Source organism: Monodelphis domestica, chromosome 1 (assembly GCF_027887165.1).
Source record: "Monodelphis domestica isolate mMonDom1 chromosome 1, mMonDom1.pri, whole genome shotgun sequence".
Classification (NCBI taxonomy): domain Eukaryota; kingdom Metazoa; phylum Chordata; class Mammalia; order Didelphimorphia; family Didelphidae; genus Monodelphis; species Monodelphis domestica.
In genome coordinates this window covers 203661353-203688453 of record NC_077227.1, presented here as the reverse complement: position 1 = coordinate 203688453, position 27101 = coordinate 203661353, and the positions used below count along the sequence as shown (strand labels likewise).

Here is a 27101-nt window from a genome sequence, read left to right as displayed (position 1 = left end):
TCCATAAATATATCCTCAGTAGTTGTGATATATGTTAGTGGAAGGTAGATCAAATCATTTATCCTGGGAAACTTAAAATAAGAATTTCCATTCTTCCAGCTGTATAAGAAAATACCAAAAATTAAATTATAAAAAGAAGTTAGTTTCAAGTGGGCCAGTATTTTATTTTGGGGGCAGAGTCCAAGCCACTTAGCCTGTTGCTTAGTGTGGTTAGTTCTTTGTATTTCTTCCCTTTTGTTATACAGCTATTTTATAAATATTGAAAATAGGCAGCAAGAAAAAGAAGTTAGTTACTTACTGAAGTGTGCAGAGTGAAGAGAAAATTTTGGAACATGTTATAATTACTGATTTCCAGTATGATTTTAAAAAAATGCATTTTACTAATTACATGTAATAAATTTCCGCATAAATTTTCTGAAATTATATGATCCAAATTGTCTATTTTCCTCTTTTCCCTTCCCCTTCCCAGAGCTAGCAAGCAATTCAGTCTGGGTTATACACATATTATCATGCAAAACATTTTCATATTGTTCATTTTTGTAAGTGAATAATTATATAAAATTAAAATACAAATAAACAAGTGAAAAATTGTACGCTTTCATCTGCATTCCTATTACAATAGATCTTTTCTCTGGAAATGGATAGCATTCTTTGTCATAAGTCCCTTAGAATTGTCCCAAATCATTTTATTCCTGGGAGTAGCTAAGTTTATCATATTTAATCATTCTACAATATTGATTTTACTGTGTACAATGTTTTTCCTCTGCTTCTGCTTATTTTACTCTGTATTAGTTCACATAGGTCTTTCCAACTTTCTGAAATCATCCTTATGTTAATCATTTCTTATAGTACAACAGTATTCCATCACCATATACCAAAATGCATTTCGCCATTCCCCCATTGATGGACATCTGTAGTTTCCACTTTGCCACCACAAAAAGAGAAGCTAAAAATATTTTTGTATAAGAAGGTCCTTTCACCTTTTTAAAAAATTTGTTGGAGATACAGACTTAGTGGTATTGCTGGATCCAAGGATGTGCATTGTTTTTATAGCCATATAGGCATAATTCCAAATTGTCCTCCAGAATGATTGGGTCAGTTCACAGCTCCACCAGCAATGTATTCATATCCCAATTTTTTCACATTCTCTATGATATTTATCACTTTTCTATACTGTCATATTGGCCAATCTGATAAGTGTGAGGTGGTACCTCAAAGTTGTTTTAATTTGCATTTCTGGATAGAACATTTTTTAATATGATTATTGATAGCTTTGATTTTTTTCATCTGAAAACTGCTTATTCATATCCTTTGACTATTTGTCAACTGGGGAATGACTTATATTCTCATAAATTTGATTTGGTTCTTTATATATTTGAGAAATGAGGCCTTTATCAGAGAAATGTTATAAAAAATTTTTCCCAGTTTGTAATAAGCTCACTTTCTGATGATCTTCTTTGGGAGTGTTGTAGTTGTACATTTGCCAGGAAATGTGGTTTCCTTTTTTAATTGAACTCTTAGCACCTGGAAATCTGGAAGGAAATAGGAAGAGAAGGTTATAAACTATATGTGAAACAGATTTCATTTCACTAAAAGTCTGAACTCCAATCATGAAGGTTATTTTGAGACATCTTCCCTTCTTTATTTTTTCCACATCCCTCTTGTTTATCTCCTTGCTTTTCCTTATCCTTTTCCATACCCACACTTCTGTTATTGACCGTTAAGCATATTTCTCTATTACTGTTTTGATTTTTTTGCACATCAGATTTTTTTTTTCCTTTGTGATGTCTGCCAGTTCCTGTTATTTCACCTGATATTCCCACAAGATTGGAATAAATGCTCTTTCTGGATGACTGTCATTGAAATTAAAACCTTCCAGTTCCTTTTTTTTAATCTATATTTTTTGTTCACTTAGGCAGAGGATAGATGAATTTTTATTTTCCAAGTTGCTAAATTCTTCCTATTGGAATGACCATGAATTTGAGTTTGACCATAAATATCAGTCACATTTCGAAAAAATCTTGAAGTCTCCCTGAAATGGGACAGTATGCTCTGGATCTTACGTACCTATGTGTAAAAGAGAGAGAGCAAAATCCTATAACTCTGTGACAATGTGTCTTCTTCATAGCCAAGTTGAAAAAAGTGAAGAAAAAGAGACGGCGAGATGAAGAGCTTTCTTCTGAGGAATCTCCACGGCGCCACCATCACCAGACCAAAGTCTTTGCCAAGTTCTCTCATGATGCACCTCTCCCTGGTTCCAAGAAGAAGCATTTGTCTATAGAGCAGCTTAATGCTCGTCGGCGGAAAGTGTGGCTTAGCATTGTGAAAAAGGAGCTACCAAAGGTAAGTGCACGTGTGGTGAGGAGACAAGTGAAAGGAAGTTAAATCAGTCTGAGTGTAGAAGGAAAAGATAAAGAAGTCCTTACAGTCACAGGTTGATTAAGTAAGGGAAAACTGCTTTGTGGATTAAGAAAATTGTGGAAGGATTATCAGCTCTTCTAGATTTGGATCTGAAGGGATTCAGTTTCTGCTCTCAAGTATTTTCCCCTTTCCTGTTAATGGAAAGGGACTTCCTTGAGGAAGACTTATGCAGTCTTTTGACTATATGTAAACAGCTCAGGGGACACCATCTTGACAGTAATATTAGAGAGGCAAGAAGAAAGCCAGGTGATGGTTTTTGTAAAGAGCTTGAAAAAAATCTCATTGGTCTTGACTAATAATAAAATATTGTTCAGGAGGGACAATATAGCAATATCATTTGCCAGGTATCCTTAACAAAAGTAGAATAATAGAAGGTGAGAATAACCCTTAAGGGACCCTAGTTTGGATTCCATCCTGGCATTTCTAGATGTATGGGCATAGTCATACAGTACATTATATATACTGTTCAACCATTCTCTCTTACATTTTTTGTACTCTACTTATTCTCTCCTTCCATGTCATGTATACACACTGTATAAAATCAAACCTTAATGTGAAACTGGTAAGATTTCTCAACGGAAGTAGAATGTGGCTAAAGTGGTCTATGATAGGAGATGATGGAACTCGTAAGACAAGCCAATAGTATGAAAGGGGTACCAAATTGCCATGACACATTCCTGACTCCTTTTGGGCTAGCTCTTCATCTTGAATTTTAGGTAGTAGTTGAAGTAGATGATGGCAGGCATTGAATAGTATCTGATAATATTAGTAACCTCCTGCTGGAGTGAGGGTGTTGGCCACAAACTAGGATCCCAGGGCAGACCTAAATGAATCCTTCTGGCAGATTTGTCCCCATCTAGCCCTTGCAAAACGAGTTTGAAGAAAGCAGGTTCTACTCAGGTTTACAAACAAACAGTTCACAAAAAGGACTGGAGGACAAAGGGAAGAGAAATCAATGTGTTCTTTTTTCCTTTCCTAGTTTAGATTCTTTACACACACACACACACACACACACACACACACACACACACACACACACACACACACACACACACCACCAGACTTGATAAATAGCTTAAGTTTTCTCTCTTGTCAGAAAGCTTCAGGTGTGAAGCTGAAGTTGCAGCGCTCTTATCAGTTTTAACAAGTAGGCTTTCCCCAGGGATGAGCTGCTTCACTTTCTGTTTTACAGTGTAAATTTCTTAATTGAATAATTACTTTATTGCCAGACTGGAAATAATATGGCCAGATAATATTATTATGTCAATAATAATAATAATACCTGGTAATATTAATATCAATAATAATATTGCCAGATCTGGAAAGAAGTTGATACTAAAAGATGCGTTCTTTATTTAATTTTTTTAGGCCAACAAACAGAAAGCTTCAGCCCGTAACCTATTTCTCACCAATAGCCGAAAGGTAAGTTTAAGGTTTTGTACTCGTGGCATTTTTTGTGTTATGATTAAAATCTGGGGTAAACTTGTTCTTGATCTATTCTTCATGAACTTTTTCTATTGCCTTCTTTTTGCTGATGAACTTAATCAGCAGACTTGAGAGTTTCCATTCTAACCAAATCTCTCTCTCTCAGATCTCTTTCTCTATCTCTCTCTTTAAATCTGTTTTCTATTTGATAAGTAATGTTTTCTTGGAAGTTTGATGTGCACGGCAACTTTTAGCCTCTTTACTTAAAGCTTTGGCTCTAGTACAAGGAATCACCAACACTGAGGATCTATGCCTTTCTGTGCATAGGGGAGATTGAAGAATTTAATTCAGATCAGCAAACATTTCTTTAATGTTCTAAGATTAGTATTTTGAAGAACCAAGCTGTATCTGTTGTTGAACATTTTTTATCCATAAGGCAAAGAAAATAGGATGACAATTTTTGTTTCAAGATAAAAGTATAAAAATTTTCCATCAGTTAATGCTCTGAATCCTACTAATGTTAAAAGTAAAAAAGAGTTTATAGTCATTGGTCTTCTTCATCTTTGCAGACCTAGTGTAGCTTTAGTCAATACTGTTTTCCCCTATGTAGTAGGGTCAATGGTAATACTTTTTTAGTCTGACTTTACTTTCCTCTGCTTTTCCCATCTCAGTTCCATATTTTGCTTTGCCCCCTAGAATCTTTTCTTTCTTGACCTATTGCTATATCATACCATGCCAAATCCAGGCTCTAGATTAATTTCTGTAATCCACTATCTCAATTTGTACTCACATACTGATGAATGGAGCTGCCAGAATTTACAATCATGCAAACTAGACACATGAATTTGTAATTCTTGTTATCTAATTTCAATTGGGCCTTCACTCTTAAGACAATCCTCATCCCTCCCTAATTTATTCCTTATCTTACTCCCTAAAAAGCTATTCCAACCTTTCTCTAATCTTCAAACTATTGACTTAGTTGACTCTTCCTTAAAAATCCTTCACTAGATACTCTCAAACTATCATCTTCTGTTTCCTCCCTTTCTTAGACACATTCTTAGAAAAAGTCCAATTGTTAACCTGTCACTCAATCCTTAATCCTTTGCAAATTGACTTTCAATCTCTTCATGCAATAGAAATTGTTCTTCATGAAGTGACCAGTGACTTCTTAATTAATACATTCCACTTCTCCTTTTCCTTTTTACCTTCTCTTTTGTATTTAACTCTGTTGACCATCTTTTCTAGATATCTTTGTTGTTATGATACCATTGGCCTAGTTCTCTTCCTCCTTGTCTGACTTTGCCTTCCACTCCCTCAGTTCCAGAATTTCCTTCCTTTTCCTGCAGATTTTTTATCTTCTGATTCTCTTAATACTTCATTGGTGGGCAGTTAGGTGGCTTGGTGGATAGAGTGCCAGACCTGGAGTCAGGAGGACCTAGGTTCAAATGTAGCCTCAGATACTTCTAGCTGTGTGACCCTGCGCAAGTCACTTAACCCTGTTTGCCTAGGCCTGCCCTTTTGTCTTAGAGTTGTTAATGAGACAAAAAGTAAGAACTTCAAAAAAAGACCAATAAAGTTTTGGTTTTGTTTTTTTACCAAGAAGAGGCCTCATTCTCAAAAGACAAGAAGAGATATAGTAGTAAAGAGAGCCACTTACCTGAGAGGCCTGCTCTGACATAGTGGCACTTAATAAAAATTCTGGCACTGGTTTGGGAGAAAACAAGACCCCACTGAACCTTGTTTTTCTCTCTCTCATCATCCGCTCCTAGGAATTTAGTTATTTCTCTGAAGATGATTTACCCATTTACCTATCCAGGTCTTGTCTCTTTTTTTGAGTTTTAGCCCCACTTCACACAAGTGCCTCTTGAGCATTTTAAACTGATAAAACAGAGTTTAGCATCTTTTCCCCTAAAAGTTTGTTCTTCCAAACTTACTTATTTGTCTGAAAGGCAGGCACTATCATTCTTCCATTCTCCCTTGTTCATAAGCTAGGCATTATTCTTGACTTCTAATTTTAATTCACCCTAAATATCCAGTCAGTTGCTAAATCTAACCTTTTCCTCTATACACGTTCCACCTTAATTCAGACCCTCATCACCTCTCACCTAGACTATTAACAATGGCTTCCTAATTGGTCTCCCTGTTTTAAGGTTTTTCCCACTCTGTTCCATCCTATGTGCTGCTGCTAAAGTAATTATCCTCTCCTAAGTTGCCTTGTATGTAACTATATTGTACTCACTATGTAATCTCCTTTAAGTAGTCATTGTTTTGTCCTTTGTGCTTGCATCCCCAGGCCTAACACCTCTGCTTGGAATGAGTAGGTGCTTAATAAGTGCTTGTCACTTGATTGACTGTTTGCCTCTATATTCTTCATATACCATTTTCTTCTCCTGTATTTCCCTTTCTCAGATTGCCTGCCTCATGTTATATTCTGTCTCTTTAAGGCTTAAGTTCTACTTCATTTGTAAACCCTCAAGCTCCTATGAGCAAAACTGTTGCCCATAATATGACATTTAGGTGTTATACCCCTTCAGTGCTTATCAGTAGACAATCTACCATATCCTAACAGTTATTATGAGAGGTCCTTCTCTATAAGTACACAAGTGAACTTCTATTTACTTCAGTCCTAGCATTATAATCCTTTTTTTTTTTTGGTTGCTTATTTAGTCATTTCAGGGTGTTTTGTCTAATAATGGATAGTCCAAACTGAACCTACTAATATTTAAGTGACGTTATTTATAATGAATATAGGTAGAGGGGTTATGTTTGTCAAAAAAACTAATATTGATGTTTAGGATCCAGGGAGAACAGACATGGTATTTTGTTTTTCCCCTCTATGTTGATTCTTCCTATCTTTTTTAGCTTGCCCACCAGTGCATGAGGGAGGTGCGACGCGCTGCCATCCAAGCTCAGAAGAACTGTAAGGAGACCCTACCCCGGGCCCGTCGCCTCACAAAGGAAATGCTTCTTTACTGGAAGAAGTATGAAAAGGTGGAGAAGGAGCACCGTAAACGTGCTGAGAAAGAGGCCCTGGAGCAGCGTAAGCTAGATGAAGAGATGAGGGAGGTAAGATGAAGGCACATATCTTTGCAAGCTCTGTTTGTAGTGCCTAGGTCAGGATCAGTTATATTGATAGCATTGCTTCTAAATGGAATTAGCCAAATTAGCAATTTTTTCTCTATTAGAAGCATGAGTTTCTTTATATCTTGGTTATTGGGATATGTTATGTGACTAGATTTCTAATTAGATGCTTTAGTTAGGTTCATCATTTTAACCTTCATGTTTCATTCACCTCCACCCTCGTGTTCATAACCTAGATGTGAATTGACTTGATTCAAGTGTTATCAGTTGGGACTTGAATCTATTAGACAATGTGCTAGGTTAAACTACTTTGAGGCTAAACCAGATCAGGGGCCATTTTTCTCTTTCCTGACCACATTATTCAAGCTATAGGCCAAACAATTACTGAGCCTAAAGCCATCAGAGCTGGGTTGGGATATGCGTGTGGTGCTATGTACACATATATAGTGGAGAGGGGCGCAGAAGAGTGAATGCAGCCAGTAAATAGGAAGGTTGGATAAGGATACAAGAAAAGAAAGAAGGGGATGGACAGGGAAATGATAAACAGAGAACTTAGAGGCATATCTGCAGAGGAGGGAAAAAAGAGGTAAGTGGTGAAACAAAAGTGGAACTGACAGCTGATTGGACACAAAAGGCTGACTAGGACCCAGGATGATGATTCACCTGGCCATACTGATGTTCTACCTACAAGTGTGCAAGTTTCAGCTACACAAAGACCTGCTCTGCCACCAAGAGTTACTTGAAGGTGCTAGTCCTGTGGAGCAGTGGTAGGATCAACATGAGCTCCTGGATGAAGAAAAAAGTAGGACCTGGAAGTGTGGGCACTGATGGCTACATCTGGTTGTTTCAGAACAAATATTATCCCAATAAGAATAGAGTAGATCCAATCCATAATGAAAGAGATGGATCCAGAAAAGAGCTATATCCATATCAGTGAAGGCAAAAGAGATTGCATATAAATAACTACTTTCAGGTTGGAATCTGGTAATCAAAGGCTTACCCAAAGGTTTTAGTAATCCGCAAATAGGTTCTAGTTATTCTGTCTGAATAGTAGAGACAACATGGAAGTTTCTGTAAGACTTCCGGGAGAGGGCAATGCTGTTGTCATTTTGTCAAACATTGATAAAATATGTAGGAGCTCGACAGAAGATCATTTATTTGTAAGAGACCTACTTTCGCAACATAGGAAAGTGAGCCAATGCCAATAATTGTCCATACTGCCCTCAACACCATTTTGGACATTACGAGGTGTATGGAAGTCTGGCAGAATAATGTCCATGAGCTGACCTTGTAGGATGAACTAAGAGTGTTTTTACATTTTTAAATATACTGACCCTTTGGTGGTAGTTTGTTAACTCTTAGGGCTAGAAGAAAAGCATCTTAACATAAACTTAACATAAACAGAAAAACCCCAGTATTTCAGAACTTCTTCAGACTTAGAAGGACCAAGGTGCTTTCCATATGTCACTCTACCCATGGGGTAACCAGATGTGGCTATGAGCAATCCTTTTTAAAATACTGCTGCCGAGATAGGTAGAAATCTGTAGTACCAGAAATACTTAAGTATTTTTGGCATTGGAACCTGTACTAAATATCGCACATCAAAGACAAATGCTACAGTAGCTATCCAGCACTGCAGTATATAAAACAATTCCCCTGTTAAAAAAATGAAGAACCCAGCAAAAAGTATGTTGACTATACATCTTAGCCACTTGTTACTCGCTTTGACAAAGTGAGTCTTGCCAAGTTTGACTATAGTGCTCAATCTCTAGAAACCTTTCCCTTTGACCAGGTCAAACAGCTCTCCACATCCTTTAGGAAAGCTGCTACATGATACCTTTATTCCTTTGAAATAGAATTCTAATGGGATGCTGGCATAATGGAGGAGGTGGGGATGAATAGCAGGATTCTAAAAATGTGTGGTTAAGACCAAGGATTTAGGTCCCCTATCAATTAATTTTATTATTATATTATATATGTGTATAATATTAATTAATCTGCCTTGAGTCTAAAATAAACACCTAGTTTTTATGTGTCACAGTTACTGTTACTATCCTTTAGAGCTGTAAGAGATATTTTAAATTTAACAATGTATCTTCATAGTCTTGAGGCAGTTTAGACTTCTAGGTAAATCTGTCAAGTGTTTGTGCGTTTACATTGAGAATTGGTAGGCATGGTATTTTTTCTTATCTTAAGTTTTTTTTCCCCCTTGAAGTTCAAAAATAGATGCTTTTGATAGACATTGTTCCCTTAATAAATATATAATTACTGACTTATTCAAGGGGTATGGGTTCTTGATGAAGCTGAAGGAAGATGTTTTAAATGCTTTCTTTCTGAAAAGTTCATCTCGCTTTAGTGTTGCAGCGGTGGACATCCTATAATAAACATCAAAGTTTTCTCTAATTCTGATGTTCATTTAGGTTCCAGTTTGTTTTTTTTTTCCTTTCTTCTCATTGGCATGACCTTTAAATTGTATTAGTCTTACTTGAAGAATAATTTTGTTTACTAAGCTGGTCTTGATTATTCTTAGTGAATTCATAAGGACTTTGAATTTAGGGGTTAAAACATAGACATTATATTGAGACTTTTTAAGTGTTCCTGGAACTTTAGGCAGAATCCTGGGAATAGTCTTTTCTTTGAGAAAATGTTTGCCTTCAGAAGTAGAACTTATCATTGAGAGCAGAAGAATTCAAAATTCTTATCTATTTAATATGGCTTAATTCTTCATGCTTTGGGCAATTCCCTAACACTTATCTACTAGGTCAAACTAAGTCATGGACTGGATACTCCTACTCCATATGTTCTCCCTGTTGGTGAAATCATAGATTCTTTACTAAAAATGCATTAAATGAAACTCATGTAAACCAGCTGTGTTGAGATCTGTGATACAGGCTTAGGTTTCTTTATATAATTGTTTGTAATAATTACTATTGAGTGTATAGTGCCAGCGTATTTACCTGTCCTAGGCTTGGCAATATTACTTATTAATTGTATGTCCTTGGGCACTTTACCCAGTGTCCTTATTTGTAGAATGGGTATATTAAGATAATCTCTTAAAAGGTACTTTAATACTCTCAGATTGGGTGGATGGGGGCAGTACTTCTTGTTTTTGTGTTTTTATTCATATTAATAATAGTATTAATAAGTATCACAAGGAAACAGAGACATACACATTTCAGACAGAAGCCTAAAAAAAAGGAGAAAGTCATGTTGTGCTTAAGAAAGTAAATGTGGGCTCTCTTAAACTTCTTAGAGAAAGGTAATTCTTACTTCCATAACTCTTTTAGAGTTTACAAAACAGAATTATGGATTTCAATAAAGGGTTTTGCTTATAAGTTTGACCTGACTTAAAGGTATATTGTGAAAAATTAGATGATCTAAGCCTTAATCTTTTCTCATTTCTTGTTTTGAGATATTAAAGTATCTTTTTTTTTTAATTAGGCCAAGAGGCAGCAACGTAAATTAAACTTCCTCATCACCCAGACAGAGTTGTATGCCCACTTTATGAGTCGAAAACGGGATATGGGACATGATGGAATCCAGGAAGAAATCTTGCGAAAATTGGAAGACAGTTCCACACAGAGACAAATTGACATTGGTGGAGGGGTTGTAGTTAACATTACCCAAGAGGATTATGGTGAGTTCTGAGCTGGGAACTATAGTATAATAGTAGTATAATATTATGAAAATAGTTCAGAATTAGGAGTCACTAGACCTAGATATTGGTTTTGCCACTAATTGTGTATTACTTAAATCACTTAACCTCTTTAGATAACCTTTTTCTTCTATAAAACGAGGGCATTGAACTAATGGTTTCTAGGAGTTCTTCCATCTTCAATTTTTTTTTTAAAACCCGTACCTTCCTTCTTGGAGTCAATACTGTGTATTGGCTCCAAGGCAGAAGAGTGGTAAGGGCTAGGCAATGGGGGTCAAGTGACTTGCCCAGGGTCACACAGCTGGGAAGTGTCTGAGGCCAGGAACCTAGGACCTCCGTCTCTAGGCCTGGTTCTCAATCCACTGAGCTACCCAGCTGCCCCCAATTTTTTTTTAATGGAATGGATACACTGCCTCACAGGGGTTGCTCATATTAGAAGAAACCGGGCATGGTATGGATTAAATATTTTTGCTTTTATGTGGTGCTTCTTTTGAAGATAACCTATTTTAAAATGTTATGTGGACTTTTACTTTTAGATAGCAACTACTACAAAGCCCAAGCCCTGAAAAATGCTGAAGACGCTTACCAGATCCACCAAGCTCGGGTAAGGTTTAAAAAAATAATCCCCAAAAGAATGTTTTTACTAAGGTTTTTCCTACCAATCACATATTTTATGAAAGTTTCTAAGCATCTCCTTTCTCGTGTGTCAGATTCTTTGTTTATTTTTGATCAATTAAGAAATTAGAAGGATAGTAAGGGGAGAAGCAATCTTGCTCAAGATATAAAGGTGTTCTAATTAAAGTTATCCTTATTTTCCCTATTTTTTATTCTATTGTATTAATGTAGAAGACATTTCAGTAAGGGGGTTCATGAAATTGAATAGGGAAATAAAATTCTTATTTGCACTAATCCCTAACTTAAAATTAGTATTTCCTTCCATTATTAATTTTTTAAAAAACAATCTAAGAAGGCTTTGACAGACTGCCAAAGAGACCATGACAGAAAAAAAATAAAAAAACCCTGCATTAGAGTACAGGTTTGGTTATCAAGAGAGGTTTAGAATGATCCAAATTTTTCTGTTGTCTGATACTTGTTAGATTACTCTGGGCTTTAGTTTTCCCTCTACAAAGTAGAGCTGTGATTCATTAGATAGCACTCTGGCCATATGGTTTCTATGAAGTTTCTTTGGAAATAATTGAAGTTAAATTAAGAGAGAAAGATTCTTTCACTGGAGCCTTTCTCTTCACTGTTCTTAATTTTCATAGAATAATACTATGAATGAACTGGTATTATGAAGACTTTCTAGTATTTTGGTCATAAACTCCCTTGTGTGGCATATAAGATTTAAGTCACAGGTTCTTAACTTTCGTTTCAAGGACTCTTTGGTAAATTGGGTGATGCCTATGGACCCTTTCTCAGAATATTGTTTTTAATTCCAGATCATGCAGGATTATAAATGAAACCAATGATACTGAAATGCAGTTATTTGATATTTTTAAAAAGGAAATTCAAGGTCCTCCCCCACCCCCAAGTTACCAAGTTAATAACCCTTTATTTAAGTGCTGTGCCATTTTATCAAATTTAAGTAGTATGAATAATTTTGAAGTGGTAATTCCATTTATATGGGATTTCAAAATGTTTTTCCATTATGGTTCTTTTTCTTAGTACAAAATGGACTACTGTAATTATTTTAGGACTTTTCCTAGTATCTTACCTTTTTTTTTTTTTCCCCAGACTAGGTCATTTGACGAAGATGCAAAAGAAAGCCGGGCAGCAGCCCTGCGGGCTGCAAACAAATCAGGCACTGGATTTGGGGAGAGTTATAGTCTGGCAAATCCATCAATCCGAGCTGGGGAGGATATTCCACAGCCCACAATTTTTAATGGCAAATTGAAAGGCTATCAGCTGAAAGGCATGAATTGGTTGGCCAATCTGTATGAGCAGGTGAATTTAAGAGCTGTGGCACCCTTTGTACCTGCTTTCTTAAAGTCAGACATTGACCCAGGTGATTGAGAAGTGAGCACAAGGAAACATTTTAGATTTAAACCCTTTTACAAACACTTATCTTTTCTTTCTGCAAGAAACAATGGTAGCTTCTTAGTTGTGTAACTCTAGGCAAATCACTTAACCCCATCTGCCTAACCCTTACTGTTCTTCCTTTTTGGAACCTCTACTCATTATTGATTTTAAAGACAGAAGGTAAGGGCAAACAAATAGTGGTAGCTAGCCCCTTAAAATATCTAATTTCTTTGTGAAAAATGGACAGTTGAGGTTTGTTCATGTGCATGCACAAATTGTCCAGTTTGGGTGGGTATAGTAAATGTAACTATATGCTCTTTTGTTCACAGAAGATAAATAATCAGAGATTCTGGTGAATATATTAGGTGTCTTTTTATACTATTTGGTGTTCTAGCTGTATAATTACAATGCTAGGGATAGTTATTCCTATACACATTCTCATGGAGCATTGTCCCTAGTCTCTTATATAGGTTAACTTTTGTAGTATCTTCAACATTGGTGTAGACTGTGTCAGGAAGCATTAGCTGTATTTTGTATTGTTTCTCGTTTCTTTTTTTGTTTTCAGGGAATTAATGGAATTCTGGCTGATGAAATGGGTCTCGGTAAAACAGTGCAAAGCATTGCCCTCTTGGCACATCTGGCTGAAGTAGGTGACCTCAGTTTCTTTCTCATGTTACTCCCTTCTTCCTATTCTGTGCTCCTATTCACCTGAATTTATAATCCTGTTGCTGCTGTCCATCTTGTGTCCCTGTGCTTTTGCTCCAGCTTTTGTTTCCTTTGCTTGAATTTCTACCCATCCTGTATATTTGTTTAATTTTTATTTTTTAAAACCTGTACTTTTTGTCTTAGAATCAATACAAAGTATTGGATTCAAGTCAAAAAAGTAGTATGGGCTAGGCAATGGAGGTTAAATGACTTGCCCAGGGTCTCACACCTAGGAAGTGTCTGAGATCAGATTTGAACCCAGGACCTCCCATCTCATGCCTGGCTGTCTATCCACTGAGTCACCTAACTGCCTCCCATCCTATATTTTTTTCGTTAGATTTATTGATACATTTTATTTTGATAAAATTGTACACTTCCCAGTAAACATCCAAATGATACCCCTCTCAATAAAGTATGTTTCCTGAAAACAATTAGTTTTTCAAATATCATAAAGGGAGAGTCCTTCCACTTGGATTGTGTCATAATAACATTGACTCTTACAGTTTTCAGTCTTATAGTTACAGTAATCAGTTTTATTTGTTCTGTGTCTGAATAATTATATATAAACAAATTCACGTTGTTTTAATCATGAGAGCAGCAGTTCTGGTTTTACTTACCTCGTCTTTCAGTACTTCAGACAAGAGCACACGTTTCTGACTTCTTCATATTTGCTATTCTTATGGTAAAATAGTAGTTTATTTACATTGTAATTTATAACAATGAATCTTGAGATTTTATAAGCTCTTAGTGAAAATCCAAGATGCTAATAAGGTACTGGAGTCAGTCTCTTCTCACTATATTATATTTGAATTGATTGGCACTGCAACAAAGTACTGCATTACATAAATTATGTTTTCCTGCCAATTGATAAAGGCTATAAGAGTAAAATATATTTTGTTGGGGGCGCCATCTGAGAGAAAATAGGGTCACAATTTAAGGTTGAAAAAGAAGTATAATAATTACTTTTGGAGTGGCATTGCATTTTTTTAAACCCTTACCAAGGCAGAAGAGTGATATGGACTAGGCAATGGGAGTTGTGACTTGCCCAGGGTCACACACCTAGAAAGTGTCTGAGATCAGATTTGAGCCCATGACCTCCTATGTCTAGGCCTGGCTCTCAATCCTCTGAGCCATCCAGCCACCCCCAGACATGGTATTCTTAAAAGGAATCTTATTAATGCTTTGCTAAGTAAAATCTTTGTTATAATCTGTGTTTGCTACTGTGGATCTACTCTTACTTATCACAATTCTTTATTAACTGGGTTAAGTAATTATAAGAATACAATTAACTGAACCAGTTTTTTTGTTGTTGTTGCAGAGAGAGAACATCTGGGGTCCTTTCTTAATCATTTCTCCTGCTTCTACCCTCAATAACTGGCATCAAGAGTTTTCCAGATTTGTTCCTAGATTTAAGGTAATTAACATTTTTCATGGATCCTAATGAAGAACTTGCTTATTTTCTATAGTTAATTATATCACGTGACTGGCTGACTTTATTACCAATAATAGGGTGTGGTTCCCCCCCAATTGTTTTTGTTTCCAAAGCACTGTATGTTTATTAATGGAACTGCTTTTGACCTCAAAGAGAAAGGGTATGAATATTTTCTCTGTGAATAGGAAACTTAAGAATCAAGCTGACTGAAAAGATGAAACATGATTGTTACTTTCTGGAGCTGATCTGAAGACCTCTGATTCTGCTGGCATAGAATGGAGTTTGATGTCTCTTCACCTAGGTCTTACTAGGAACAGAGGTCAAAATGTAGTCTGGGGAGTCAGAGACTGTGGAATAATGCTTATTCCACATTTCCAAATTCAGCTCTTTAGTGCAAGAAGACTTGTATAAACTGGTGTAATGCAGAATAAGCAGACCTTGGAGAATGATTTACATGACCAGGGTTAGGCAAAAGAAGAACACTGCACAACTCAGTGCCTCATCCTGACACCAACAGCATTTGTGGGTGGATCCTAGGAATTAGATAAGGCAATTTAGACATGGCCATGGCTTGATTTGTTTTACTTTTTTTCTTATAAGGAGAGATTCTGTTGTGATAGGAAGAGAGTGTCATCAGGACTTGGCAATTATATAAAAAAGAAGGCATTAAGAAAAGAAATAAAAAAGATACTGCTTGTATCATAAAAGGCAATTGTGGGAATATACTTATTTATTCATCTGGCTACTTTCTCAGCTCTATGAAAATCTTTAAGAATAATATACACATACCAAGGGCTCCTTGATGAAGGTATGAAGGGGGAACTGGCATGCTTCTGCAAATTATATTTTACAGCAGACCAGATCTTTAATCTTTATAATTACATTATTAACTGAAAAGCATAGAAAATGCAAGCTTCCGCTCTGCTCATTTTTTATTGAAAACTTCTTGTAAAAACTCTTGATTCAAATAGTGAAAAAATAAATGCTGGCTTTAACAGCTGTATTCCAATAGTATCTCTTCCATTTATTGTTAAAATGTATAAGATTCTTTTGAATACATGGTAACAATGGCATAACTTTGTGATACTTCAAACAAAGAGAAATATGTTGCCAAACCATTTGACACTGTCATGGAAGGATGTCTAAAGAACATTCCCTATGGATGTCGAAGTGTTCCAGATGCTGACCTTTGCTTGTCAAATTATATTAGTTATATATAATTTGGCCTGTTGTCAAGCCTTCTGAATATGATCCATATTCACATAAAAATAATTTCTCTATTCATAAAGAGAGGAAAAACTAAGAGAGTGGTTTATTATCTAAACTATGATAAGCAGTTAGTTAAAAAGCCCATAGAGCCTGGTCCATTTGTACTTATACTGTAGATGCACAGTGAGTTGGATGACCAAATTGACTGGGAATAAGAGAATTGGCTGAACATGAATTGTGCCTTTAATAACCCTAGACTTTTCCCTAAAATAAAGGGTCATCTTAACATAAATGTTCCACAGTGTGACTTTGAGTCATGGAATAACAGTCTCTATTCAATTTTTAGATTATTCAAAGGGCAGTGAATGGAGAATTAGGTGTGGGCATGAGTAGGCAGCAACATATTTACCACTGATGATGTATACATAAGAATCCATGTAAAATATTTTCAAAGAAATGTACCACCAGAAAAAAGAAGTGGTTTGTTCACATAGTAAGAACAAGGAGCAATCATTGACCATCCCATTTATTCCATTGCTACCATTTCAAAAGTCCTGTATAATATGTCCTTAATACATTGGTGGATCTCCTCTAGACTACTTATAGGAGAGAATAAATGAATTGCCCAAGATGAAGCCAACATGAGTGAATTATAAAATATTTATTAAGTGCTTACTATGTGCTAGGGACACAAATATAAGGAAGCCCAATAGTTCCCTGTTTCAGGGTACTTACATTTGAATGAAGGAAGACAGCACATAAAGGGGAGATATAAAGCGGAGCAGAGGGAACAGCTAGGTTGCACACAGTGGTTAGAGCACAAGGCCTGGAGTTGGGTTCAAATTTGGCCTTAGACACTGCCTGCCTGTGTGACCCTGAGCAAGTCACTTAATCCCAATTGCCCTTACTGCTCTTCTGTCTTATAATTGATACTAAGACAAGAAGGTAAGGGTTTTTTTTTTTTTTTAAAGAAAGTGGAGGGCAGGATCTTGCACAGAGTAGCATGGTTTGAAAATGACCAAGAAGTGACATAGAAGCCTGATTCTGGGCATCATAATTCAAAAGTACACCTCTTAGAGCCCAAAGTGATTCTGATATCAGAACCCACAGTTCCCCTCTAAGGGAGGGAGATGGGGATGTTGGCCTGGGTGCAGGCAGCATGGTTTAGAACTAGCCAGGAAGTGGTCTGGCATAAATGCTTTGCAGCCTGCTGAACTGGATAGCGAAATAACCATGTAATTGAGGTCATAGCTTCATTGAATTATATCAGGATAAGGTAAAGTAGCTGGAATGTCCTAAGAACCATTTTTCTGTTTGTTATACTTTTGAACTTCAAGTCTAAGAGCCTTTCTACTTTATAGAAAACTTTGGTTTCATAGATAGAATTGGGGGTGGGGGAGGCAGTAAGGTACTAGTAGTAGAATATGAAGCATAAATTATATTAGTGCCACAACATATTAGCTATATGTGATATAGGTAGGTGTTAATGTTTTTGTTGGAGCTTCACCTCCTAGAAAGCAGAATCTCTTATATTTTGTGTGATCCTAGGCATATTATAAATATTCAGTGAATGCTATTTAAATCTTATTTAAATATCGACCATGCTAATGAAGAGCTTTCAATTCTTCCTCTACTGTACAGTAGGTGGCAGTGTTATACTATATTCATTAATCTGGTTCTCTACCTCTTTATTGACTTAAATGATTTAAAACTGAAAGTAAGCCTTACATTTTATGTTCAGATTTTTCTAACTCATCTGCTTAAGCTTTTTTGGTTGCCTTTATCAAAGCCAAAAAAGTGCTTGGTACCTTACAAAAGAATATGCTTAGATGTAGACTCTGCATATAAAAGTAATTATCTAACTTAGAATTTTGAAGTGCTAGATAGAAGGTTTGAGTGGTTTACATTTATCCTAATAGCTTATTCCATATTCTGAAGGAGAGAACACCAATACTCATAATCTCATTTATGATATTGCAGGTACTGCCATATTGGGGTAATCCTCATGATAGAAAAGTCATCAGAAAATTCTGGAGTCAGGTAACAGTCAACTTACTCTTGTTATATATGCATGAGCTCCAAAACACATTAAAAAATTATTTATAATATTTAAAATCTGAATATACATTTTTAGGCACTCAACAAAATGGGTTTACTTTTCTTTTGTACTTTTGATCTGATTTTGGGATTAACCACGGTTGGAACAATAGTAGTTTGGTTCAAATTAAGCAGAAGCCTTTCTTTTTTAGTAGATGAGTTGAATACATTAATTTCTCACTTTGGTGGTGACCACTTTTAAAGCAATTAAATCTCATTCTTTTATTTCATTTTTGCCTTACTTGTAATAGAAGAGCTGAGCTCCTAGAGTGATTCCCTTCCCTTTTATTCCTCCACCCCTTTTAAAAGTTCTTCACTAACTTCACTGCTATGATGAGAATTCAGCCTTTAAACCCGCTATCTTATTATGGATTGTCAAGTGTTTCTTTATCCTTTCCCTTTTGTGTTTGCAGAAGACACTCTACACTCAGGATGCACCTTTCCATGTGGTGATCACCAGCTACCAGCTGGTGGTTCAGGATGTGAAATACTTCCAGCGGGTGAAATGGCAATACATGGTATTGGACGAGGCCCAAGCTCTGAAGAGTAGTTCCAGGTAACAGGAGGGGTAGAAACTTGTCCCTTATGGGGAGGTTCTTGGACTCAGAATCCCCCTCCCCATCTTAAGTTGTATAGAAAAAACCTCTTCTGTTGCCAGGAAGTCTACCCAGGATTCTAAAAATACTAAATAATACTTAGATTATTTTTCTGTTTGTTTTTAAAGAAACTAATGTTTAAGATATGATGTTACCACAATAGTCACTTACCCCTAACGTCCAAAACTGGACAACAAATAAAATCTTAGATTAATAGCAGTTCATGTGCTCCTATGATAAATCATAGGTATACCTTTTTTTAAGCTAGTACTTACAAAATCTATAGCATTTCCTTGAATATTGCCTGTTTATTTATAATTGTATTTAATTTATTAAGATTCTGGTTTTTTAAATATTATTTTATTATTATATTTTATATAATAAAATAAGTTGAGATTAATTGAAAAGGCTTTTCCAGAGAACTATCATATTGGTCTTTCCTTTTGGAAAAATAAGTTTATAAATGTAAATACCATAGTATCGAACTGAGTAGCTGAAAGGTTTCCCCAACAATAGAAAATGAGACCTTCCTCACCCTCATGGCAGAGATATAGAGGTCTAATATTATTCGATGATGTCAGCATTGTCAAGGGTAGTCAGCTATTTTTTCTTAAATGTCTTTCTTTGTCACTAAGGTCAATTTAGTCTGGGAGTTTTAGGGACTGATGTGAAGACAAGAGTAACCAATAAAACATTTTTAAATGTTTTGGGAAAATAAAAATAAATTGCTGTTTTGGCCAAAAACAGTCATTTAGCCCCTCCTCTACCATTCCTGTGATCTTCAGATTATTCATTTTCAAAAAGCACCCTGAAGATATAATTAGAGCCACATCTCACATTAATTAGCAAACTTAGCCAATAAGAGTTATTGAAGAAAACTGGAAGAAACTAGAATAATATTTCACTTGTAGATGCAGAAGTTTTTGTTAAATGAATAGAAGATGATTAGGAACAAGTAATATATACTTATTTAGAGGATATGAACTAGGTCTATGAGTTCATTGGTATAGGTAACTCCCAAGAGATGGGATACTTTTTATTGGTGTTAGAGAATTACCTATAGCAAAGATGTCCACACCTGGCCTCAATATTCCCAAGAGTGACCCAAAACAGATTAAAATATAATTGGGAATTTCTAACAAAAGAAATGGAAATGGAATAATACATAGGTTATATTACATTTTAAAACTGCATTGTTATGTAGTCCGCAAAAGTCCTCCCCATTGCTATTTGAGTTTGACTCTACTGGCCTTGGAGCATTGAGAATGAAGTGATTTGCTAGTAGGCACATTAGTATGTGCCAGAGGTGGAACTTGAACTTTAGTTTTCCTGGCTTTGAGACCAACTCTCTCCTTTTTACACTGTAATTCTCTTCATTACATAAAAATTAAAATTTGTTCATAGAAAAAATAGTACATAGATCAAGAACAAAAGAAAAATATGGGACTGGCAATGAATTTACAGCAAATATAAAATTTAAAACAGTCCAGGGCAAAGCTCAATCCCCAAGGAAAAATGTTCAAACCCAAATTTGATGAATTTTGACAAAGGGAAGTAAAAATGTAATTAATTCCTTGGGAAAATGTTCACCCGAATTCATCAATAAAGGCACACTAGAACATTCCTGAGGATCTATCAATCAAAATGATAAAAATCCTAACTTTTTTTTTTACCCTCTTCTACACATATACATTAGAGATATTTCAAACACTATCTGCCACGGATAAGTGAATTCTGGTGCTGTTGTGTATTAAATAAGCCTGACTTAAAGTCTGTCTCATTGGAAGAAATGCAGAGAATTTCGTTTAATATTCAATAATAGGAAAAGACTTAAGTTTTTTCATGTCATCTTGTGGCCCAGGTTGTATGTCAGAGTGATCAGTCCCTTTATAGTTTTTTCTTAAGAAGCAATATTTATTGATGTCTTTTGTTCAATGTTCAGTTCATTTCCCTTATATCCCTTCCTTGACCTTATTCAGACAACCAACCAGCCCTTATAAAGAAGATTTAAAAAGAAATGGGGAAGATTGGAAGGGGTTGAACAAAATTAACCCTATGTATCATTCAAATATGATAATATATGCTATGCCCCACATCCCTAGTTCTCTCCCTACATCTGAAAAGAAGAATGGAGGGAATGTATTTTTAGGACTTTAGAGACATTTGGAACATCATCTAATCTGCCTCTGATAAGTGTACTTCACTCTAAGTCACTATCTCTGACTAAAATTCATGACACCTAGAAAGTAGACAATTGATATTTTTAAAAGACCATAACTATGGTTCTTTTGAATGAATGAATGAATAAAGACTATACTCACATGCTTTTTTGATTAGATAGAATAACACAATGTAAATTTTATTGTACATGTTCCAGTAAAGAATTAGAAAAGATACCTAGTGCTTAAGTCTGTGATTTTCTCTTTGGCAGTGTTCGGTGGAAGATCCTCTTGCAGTTCCAGTGTCGGAATCGGCTTCTCCTCACGGGGACCCCTATTCAGAACACTATGGCCGAGGTGATCACCAAGCAGGGAACAAAAATGTCTGCCTTCATCAAATCTAGCATCTAAACATTGTGTGCACACTGGCCACCCCCCCCCCCCCCCCAGTCTTTTTACCCTGTAGACTTGTTTGAATGAAAAATACCAAACACTTGAGAGTTAACCTTTTTCATAAAAGGAAATTGATCCCTTTCTACAGTAAATCAAAGTGAGCAAAAGCTGATGTTTTTTATTTTGTTTGTTTTTTTGTTTTTAACCTGGAAATGTGCCCTGGTATAAATCTCCATATAACTCCTCCTCAGAGAGGGAAGCACACTTCAAAAGCCTGGGAGATGAAGAATGCAAACTATCCACGTGGTGCCCCTTAACAGACCTGGAGATGTTTGGTTAGAAAGCACCCTCTCTTTGTTAATAGTCATTCTTTTCCATCTTACCCTTAGCTTTGGGCTTTGCTACATTTCATTATGCCAACATTATTTGATTCCCATGAAGAATTTAATGAGTGGTTTTCTAAGGACATTGAGAGCCATGCTGAGAACAAATCTGCCATTGATGAAAGTAAGTTATCACTTTAGATCTTCTCATTTTTCTTAATCATTCAGTACAAGGAATATCATGGCGTTTTTTCTCCTTTAAATTGGGTTGTTGTGAAGAATCCTTCTTGTCCCAATGTAATAAAGTGGTTTTTTTTCCTCCATGAGTTGATTTCCATATGTCTTAAATAGACTATTAAGGTCAAAAGTGATGACCTTCTTTACAGTAGAATAGTTTATTTTTTCCTTTGACACTATTTAGAGTATAGGACAAAGTAGAGAAGATGTGTGTATATGTGTGTGTCTTAAGATTTACAAAATTTTTGGTTTTTTATTTTCCCCAGAAAAGACCATTACAAAATATGTGCTTATTTCCCTTTTTATGGTGAATTCTTGCCTGAATTTTTATAACTCAGAATTGTTTGCTGTTGGGGTTTGACTTGTCATTTCAGATCAATTGTCTCGGTTACATATGATCTTGAAGCCATTTATGTTGAGAAGAATCAAGAAGGATGTGGAAAATGAGCTGTCAGACAAGGTGAGGGAAGAACATTTTGGGTCACCCTTGCCCCTCTCCTTCTATAGCTCTGCCCCTCTGCCTTGACCCATGTGGCTTGTTTTTACTTCTTAGCCAGCTCTTTCTGATAAATGATTCTCTTTTTCTGAGTCGAGGGCAAGGATTTGAGGATGGATAATTATCTTCAAATTCACTTTGTCTTCACTAGATTATATTTTTCTGCTTTCATTTTCATATTTATTTGGTGTATACGCATATGTCTGTGTTGTTTTACATCCCCCACCCCACCCCCCAGTTGTCATGAGGATTAAATGAGTTAGTACAGTGCCTGGCTCATAGTAAGAACTGAATATTTATTATCTTCCACCTCTACCCCAAGCACATAGATGATTAATGATCGTTTTTAAAATTGATGGTCTTGTTTGATGGTGGCAGCAACCACAGGAAAGGAATTGAAGTGGCCCCTCCTTTCCATTCCTCACTGCTTATTGTGGCCATTTGTGCAGTCTTGTGCCTGACAAACCACAGCATCTACAAACAAATTAAGCCAAGTAAAGAAAATAGAAGTTAGCTAGGTAAAATTCTCCAGTAAAATATCTCACACAAAGTGGAATCTCATCATACCACTGAAGCCCTGGTTTTCTTTGTGCCAATTTGAAGGTAGTTTTAATAGTGTTATTTTTCAATAACTTTCTTTAAAAACAAAAAAAAAACAACATTTTTAGTGTCCTTTATCATTATGGTGAATTCTGGCTTGAGTATATGTGAAACTTTATTCTGCTATTGATCTTTTAAGAAACAGGTCTTGTCTATATATTAAATTCCTCGCTCTTTTTCAGATTGAAATTTGGATGTATTGCCAACTGACCAGTAGACAGAAACTGCTATATCAAGCCCTGAAGAACAAAATCTCAATTGAGGATCTGTTGCAGTCCTCAATGGGCTCCACCCAGCAAGCACAGAATACCACCAGTAGCCTCATGAATCTGGTCATGCAATTCAGGAAGGTAAGGCCTGTTTAAGACTTGGGTCAGCCACTCCCAGAACTCCCAGGTTTATCACACCAAACTTCAGAGTACTTTATCAATAGAATTTTGATTTGCAAAACACCAAAGATTTGTGAAGTAGCTCTTGAAATTGAGCAGCACCCAAGTTCTAGTGCAGATAAAAAGCCTCGTGTGTATGACAAAGATTTCACAGGTCTAATAAGGAGTGCCAAAAAATGGTGACTAAATTGAAGTCACTAAGCATTGAGGTTTTCCTTATCCTATTTATCAGAATAGTTGTTTTCAGCATGATGTAGCAACTTCATATTTGACTAATTTTTAACTTAGCTTTAAAATTTTTAACTTTAGTTTCCTTTTCCAAAAAATAATTAATTAATTAGTTTGTTTGGGGTATTTATTAAGTCCCTCAGAATTGTCCTGGATCATTGCATTGCTGCTAGTAGAGAAGTCCATTACGTTCGATTGTGCCACGTGTATCAGTCTCTGTGTATAATGTTCTCCTGGTTCTGCTCCTTTCACTCTGCATCAATTCCTGGAGGTCGTTCCAGTTCACATGGAATTCCTCCAGTTCATTATTCCTTTCAGCACAATAGTATTCCATCACCCATCAGATACCACAATTTGTTCAGCCATTCCCCAATCAATAGGCACCCTGTCATTTTCCATTTTTTTGCCTCCACATTGAATGCAGCTATAAATATTTTTGAACAGATATTTTTCCTTATTATCTCTTTGGGGTACAAACCCAGCAGTGGCATGGGTGGATCAAAAGGTGAGTAGTCTTTTAAAGCGGGCATAGTTCCAGACTGCCTTCCACAATGTTTGGATTTAACTGATATCTTATTTCCCCTTTCAGGTCTGTAATCATCCAGAGCTTTTTGAACGGCAAGAGACATGGTCCCCATTTCATATCACTCTAAAGCCATACCAGATTTCCAAGTTTATTTACCGTCATGGACAGATCAGGGTCTTTAATCATTCACGAGACAGGTCAGCAAACAACAACTCCTTGTCAATCTACTTTTCTAGAATTTGGAGTTTACTGATTTCATAATTCTTTCGAATCAGGGTATGCCCATGAAACATGTTATGTGTTTACAGATTAAAACAAATGGTGGCAAAATGCTTTCTTGTCACTACACAGTATCTTATTATGTTCATAGACTAGCAATGGTACTTTCCACGTATTTTTTCCCTATCTTGTAAGCACTGTTTGACTTTCATTAAACAAATTTACTTTCTCTAGAGAATAGTAGTTATACAGTGGTAGAGTGAAAGATTAAGGGATCATAGAACAAACATAAGCTACATGTCAGTATGTGTTTTCCACTATCACACTATGAAATAAAGAAGAATTGAGTGGAAAAAAAAATTTTGAATTCTTCCCTTTTTCTTGGTATGTCACAGAGAATAAAAGAAATGTATTTCCTGAGTGATTGAGGAAACTCTTGCTATAAGAAGGAAAAATAGACATGTTGTTTACAAAACCATTTAGTATACTATGCCCATAACCAATTATCTTTTTTAATTTACTGAAACCAATATTTAAATATGTTGCTTGGATGGGGTTTGCTTTTCTATCTATGACATTTGACTATTATCCAAAGTCATTGTGGTTAACAAACTTAAGGTGTGGAATCCCTTTTTAACACAGATTGAAGGGGCAGCTAGGTAACTGACTGGATAGAGACCAGGTCTAGAAACATGAGGTCTGGGTACAAATTTGGCCTCAGATACTTCCTAACTGTGTGACCCTGGGCAAGTCACTTAACCCCCATTGCCTAACCACTTACCTCTCTTCTGCCTTGGAACCAATACACTGTATTGATTTTAAGGTGGAATGTAAGGGTTTAAAAAACAAAACCAAAAAAATGTATATCATAATACTTTTAGGTTTGGGCTTAGGTTCTTTTAAAACAAGACAAAAAACTGTTCTGTCCTGATACAAAGTACATTTTCTTTGCTGAAAGCTTTTTGTATTCTTTGAATTTCATGTAATTTTTACTGTTGGATGGAAGTAGGAAGTTACTAAGTCTTAGTCCCTTAAGTTCCTAGAAGTGACTAGAGCCTAAAATTATTATAGTTTGAGGAACCTAAATTAGTTACCTAAAGTTGAGATTTCCTATTTCATTTTAACTTTATTTGTTTTGTAGGTGGTTAAGAGTTCTTCTTTCACCATTTGCACCAGATTATATCCAGCAGTCTCTCTTCCACAGGAAGGGTAGGTATCTTGGTGTTAGATATGAAGGCATTTGAAAGGTTTCTCAGTATTATCAGCTGTTTTATTTAGTGTTATGGAAAAGATAAACTTCTCTAGAAGCGGTTTGGCCCAGCTTCTTAGCATACAGTTACCCTTTTTAGAGGTAGATAGAGAGCCAGGTTTGGAGATTTGTAGCATACCAGGCATATTAGCAATTTGAAAGTATGATTGAAGTATTGATATTGTATCTTATGTGTTCATATGCCACACTCATGGTCATGTTACTTATTGATTATTGCATTTCTAAATCTTCAGTCCAAAGGACAAGAGAATTTCTGAGCAGGACATTATTGGCCACAGAGTCCTAGCTCACGCATTGTTAGACCACATTCCTTTCCAAGTCGCATGTAGGGCTAGTCTCCTCCTCTTTGATTTTGTGTTATCAATTCAACCAATGTTAATACCTATGCCATGTCACGTATTCATTAATTAACTCCCACTACACATTCCTAAACTCTCCAATAAAAGTTTGGGGACTCCCTCTTGCTCCTCTTGCTCCTTTTGCTCACCTCTTTCCCCCTTTCTATTGAGAAGCATCACAGGAGCTTGCTACACCCCTCGTGATTTAACTTGTTGTCTCTGAGTCTTTATTCCTTTGTTTCTCCCTCTATCTCTATTACCTATTCATCCATTTTCCTCCAGTCTCCACTCTCCTTCTCAGGTAACCACCCAGGAGTAAATTGTATAGGAACTGCAGCCCGCTCCTACAAGATTGGAGGTTCTGGATTCAAATTTGGCCTCAGATACTTCACAGCTTTGTGATCCTGGGCAAATTATTTAAGCCTAGTTGCCTAACCCTTATTGCTCTTCTCGCTTAGTACCAATACGTTGATTCTAAGACAGAAAATAAGGGTTTACAAACTAACAGTTAAGTGATCTTAATTGAGAGGTAAAATAAGTTGTCCTAGTCATTTCCTAATTTATCAGCATAGCTTTGTTGTTGACTGCTTTAGCATTCTGTCTTGAATGGAATCAATCAATTTCCCTTGGAAAAATTAAACTTTTCATTCATTGTATGAAATTTTAAAGTCTTATCCCATAGCTTCAAATCTAGCTGTACAATCCTAAGCAAGTCACTTAAACCCAACTGTACCTTCCTTACCTACTTGGAATTGATACTTAGTATTGATTCTAAAATAGAAAGTAAGGGTTTAAAAAAAATTTTACCCCCTCTCCATCATGAGATAACTTCCAATAAAAAGCCAGACTAAAATTTTTGCGACAGGAATAAAATCTTAACTACCGTATTTATCCAAATATTATAAGCCATGATTTTCCTAATGTTTGAACCCTCTTGGTGGGTAGAGATCCTTACTAGAATGTCCTAATTCCCAAGATCCATATTTTTGCAAGGCAGATCAATGGCCTTTACCTCACATTTTCAACATACCAGTGGGATTAACATTTCCATTTTGTTTCTCCAGGTGTTAATGAAGAAAGCTGTTTCTCTTTCCTTCGATTTATTGATGTATCACCTGCTGAGATGGCAAATCTCATGCTTCAGGGACTTTTGGCAAGGTAAACAAAACTTGTCCATATGTCTAGTGAAAGGTGAATTGGAAGATTGGTAGGAAAAAAATATATATATATATATTTATATATATATAAATTGGTAGAAAATGTAATTATAATTAATGTAAAAA

At 35.9% G+C, this 27101-nt stretch overlaps 1 protein-coding gene across 1 annotated transcript in view; it reads left to right on the top strand.

Annotated features, from left to right (window-relative positions):
- Positions 1 to 27101, top strand: part of INO80 (INO80 complex ATPase subunit) — a 118326-nt gene that overhangs the window by 31689 nt on the left and 59536 nt on the right. The window contains exons 7-23 of the mRNA XM_001370930.4: positions 2129 to 2343; positions 3790 to 3843; positions 6709 to 6912; positions 10369 to 10564; positions 11119 to 11186; positions 12317 to 12526; positions 13167 to 13247; positions 14625 to 14720; positions 17928 to 17987; positions 18458 to 18600; positions 21072 to 21156; positions 21582 to 21699; positions 22127 to 22212; positions 23031 to 23198; positions 24055 to 24188; positions 25352 to 25419; positions 26883 to 26976. Of these exons, the coding sequence (XP_001370967.2) occupies positions 2129 to 2343; positions 3790 to 3843; positions 6709 to 6912; positions 10369 to 10564; positions 11119 to 11186; positions 12317 to 12526; positions 13167 to 13247; positions 14625 to 14720; positions 17928 to 17987; positions 18458 to 18600; positions 21072 to 21156; positions 21582 to 21699; positions 22127 to 22212; positions 23031 to 23198; positions 24055 to 24188; positions 25352 to 25419; positions 26883 to 26976 (2080 nt within the window). The remainder of the gene's footprint in view (positions 1 to 2128; positions 2344 to 3789; positions 3844 to 6708; positions 6913 to 10368; positions 10565 to 11118; positions 11187 to 12316; positions 12527 to 13166; positions 13248 to 14624; positions 14721 to 17927; positions 17988 to 18457; positions 18601 to 21071; positions 21157 to 21581; positions 21700 to 22126; positions 22213 to 23030; positions 23199 to 24054; positions 24189 to 25351; positions 25420 to 26882; positions 26977 to 27101) is intronic.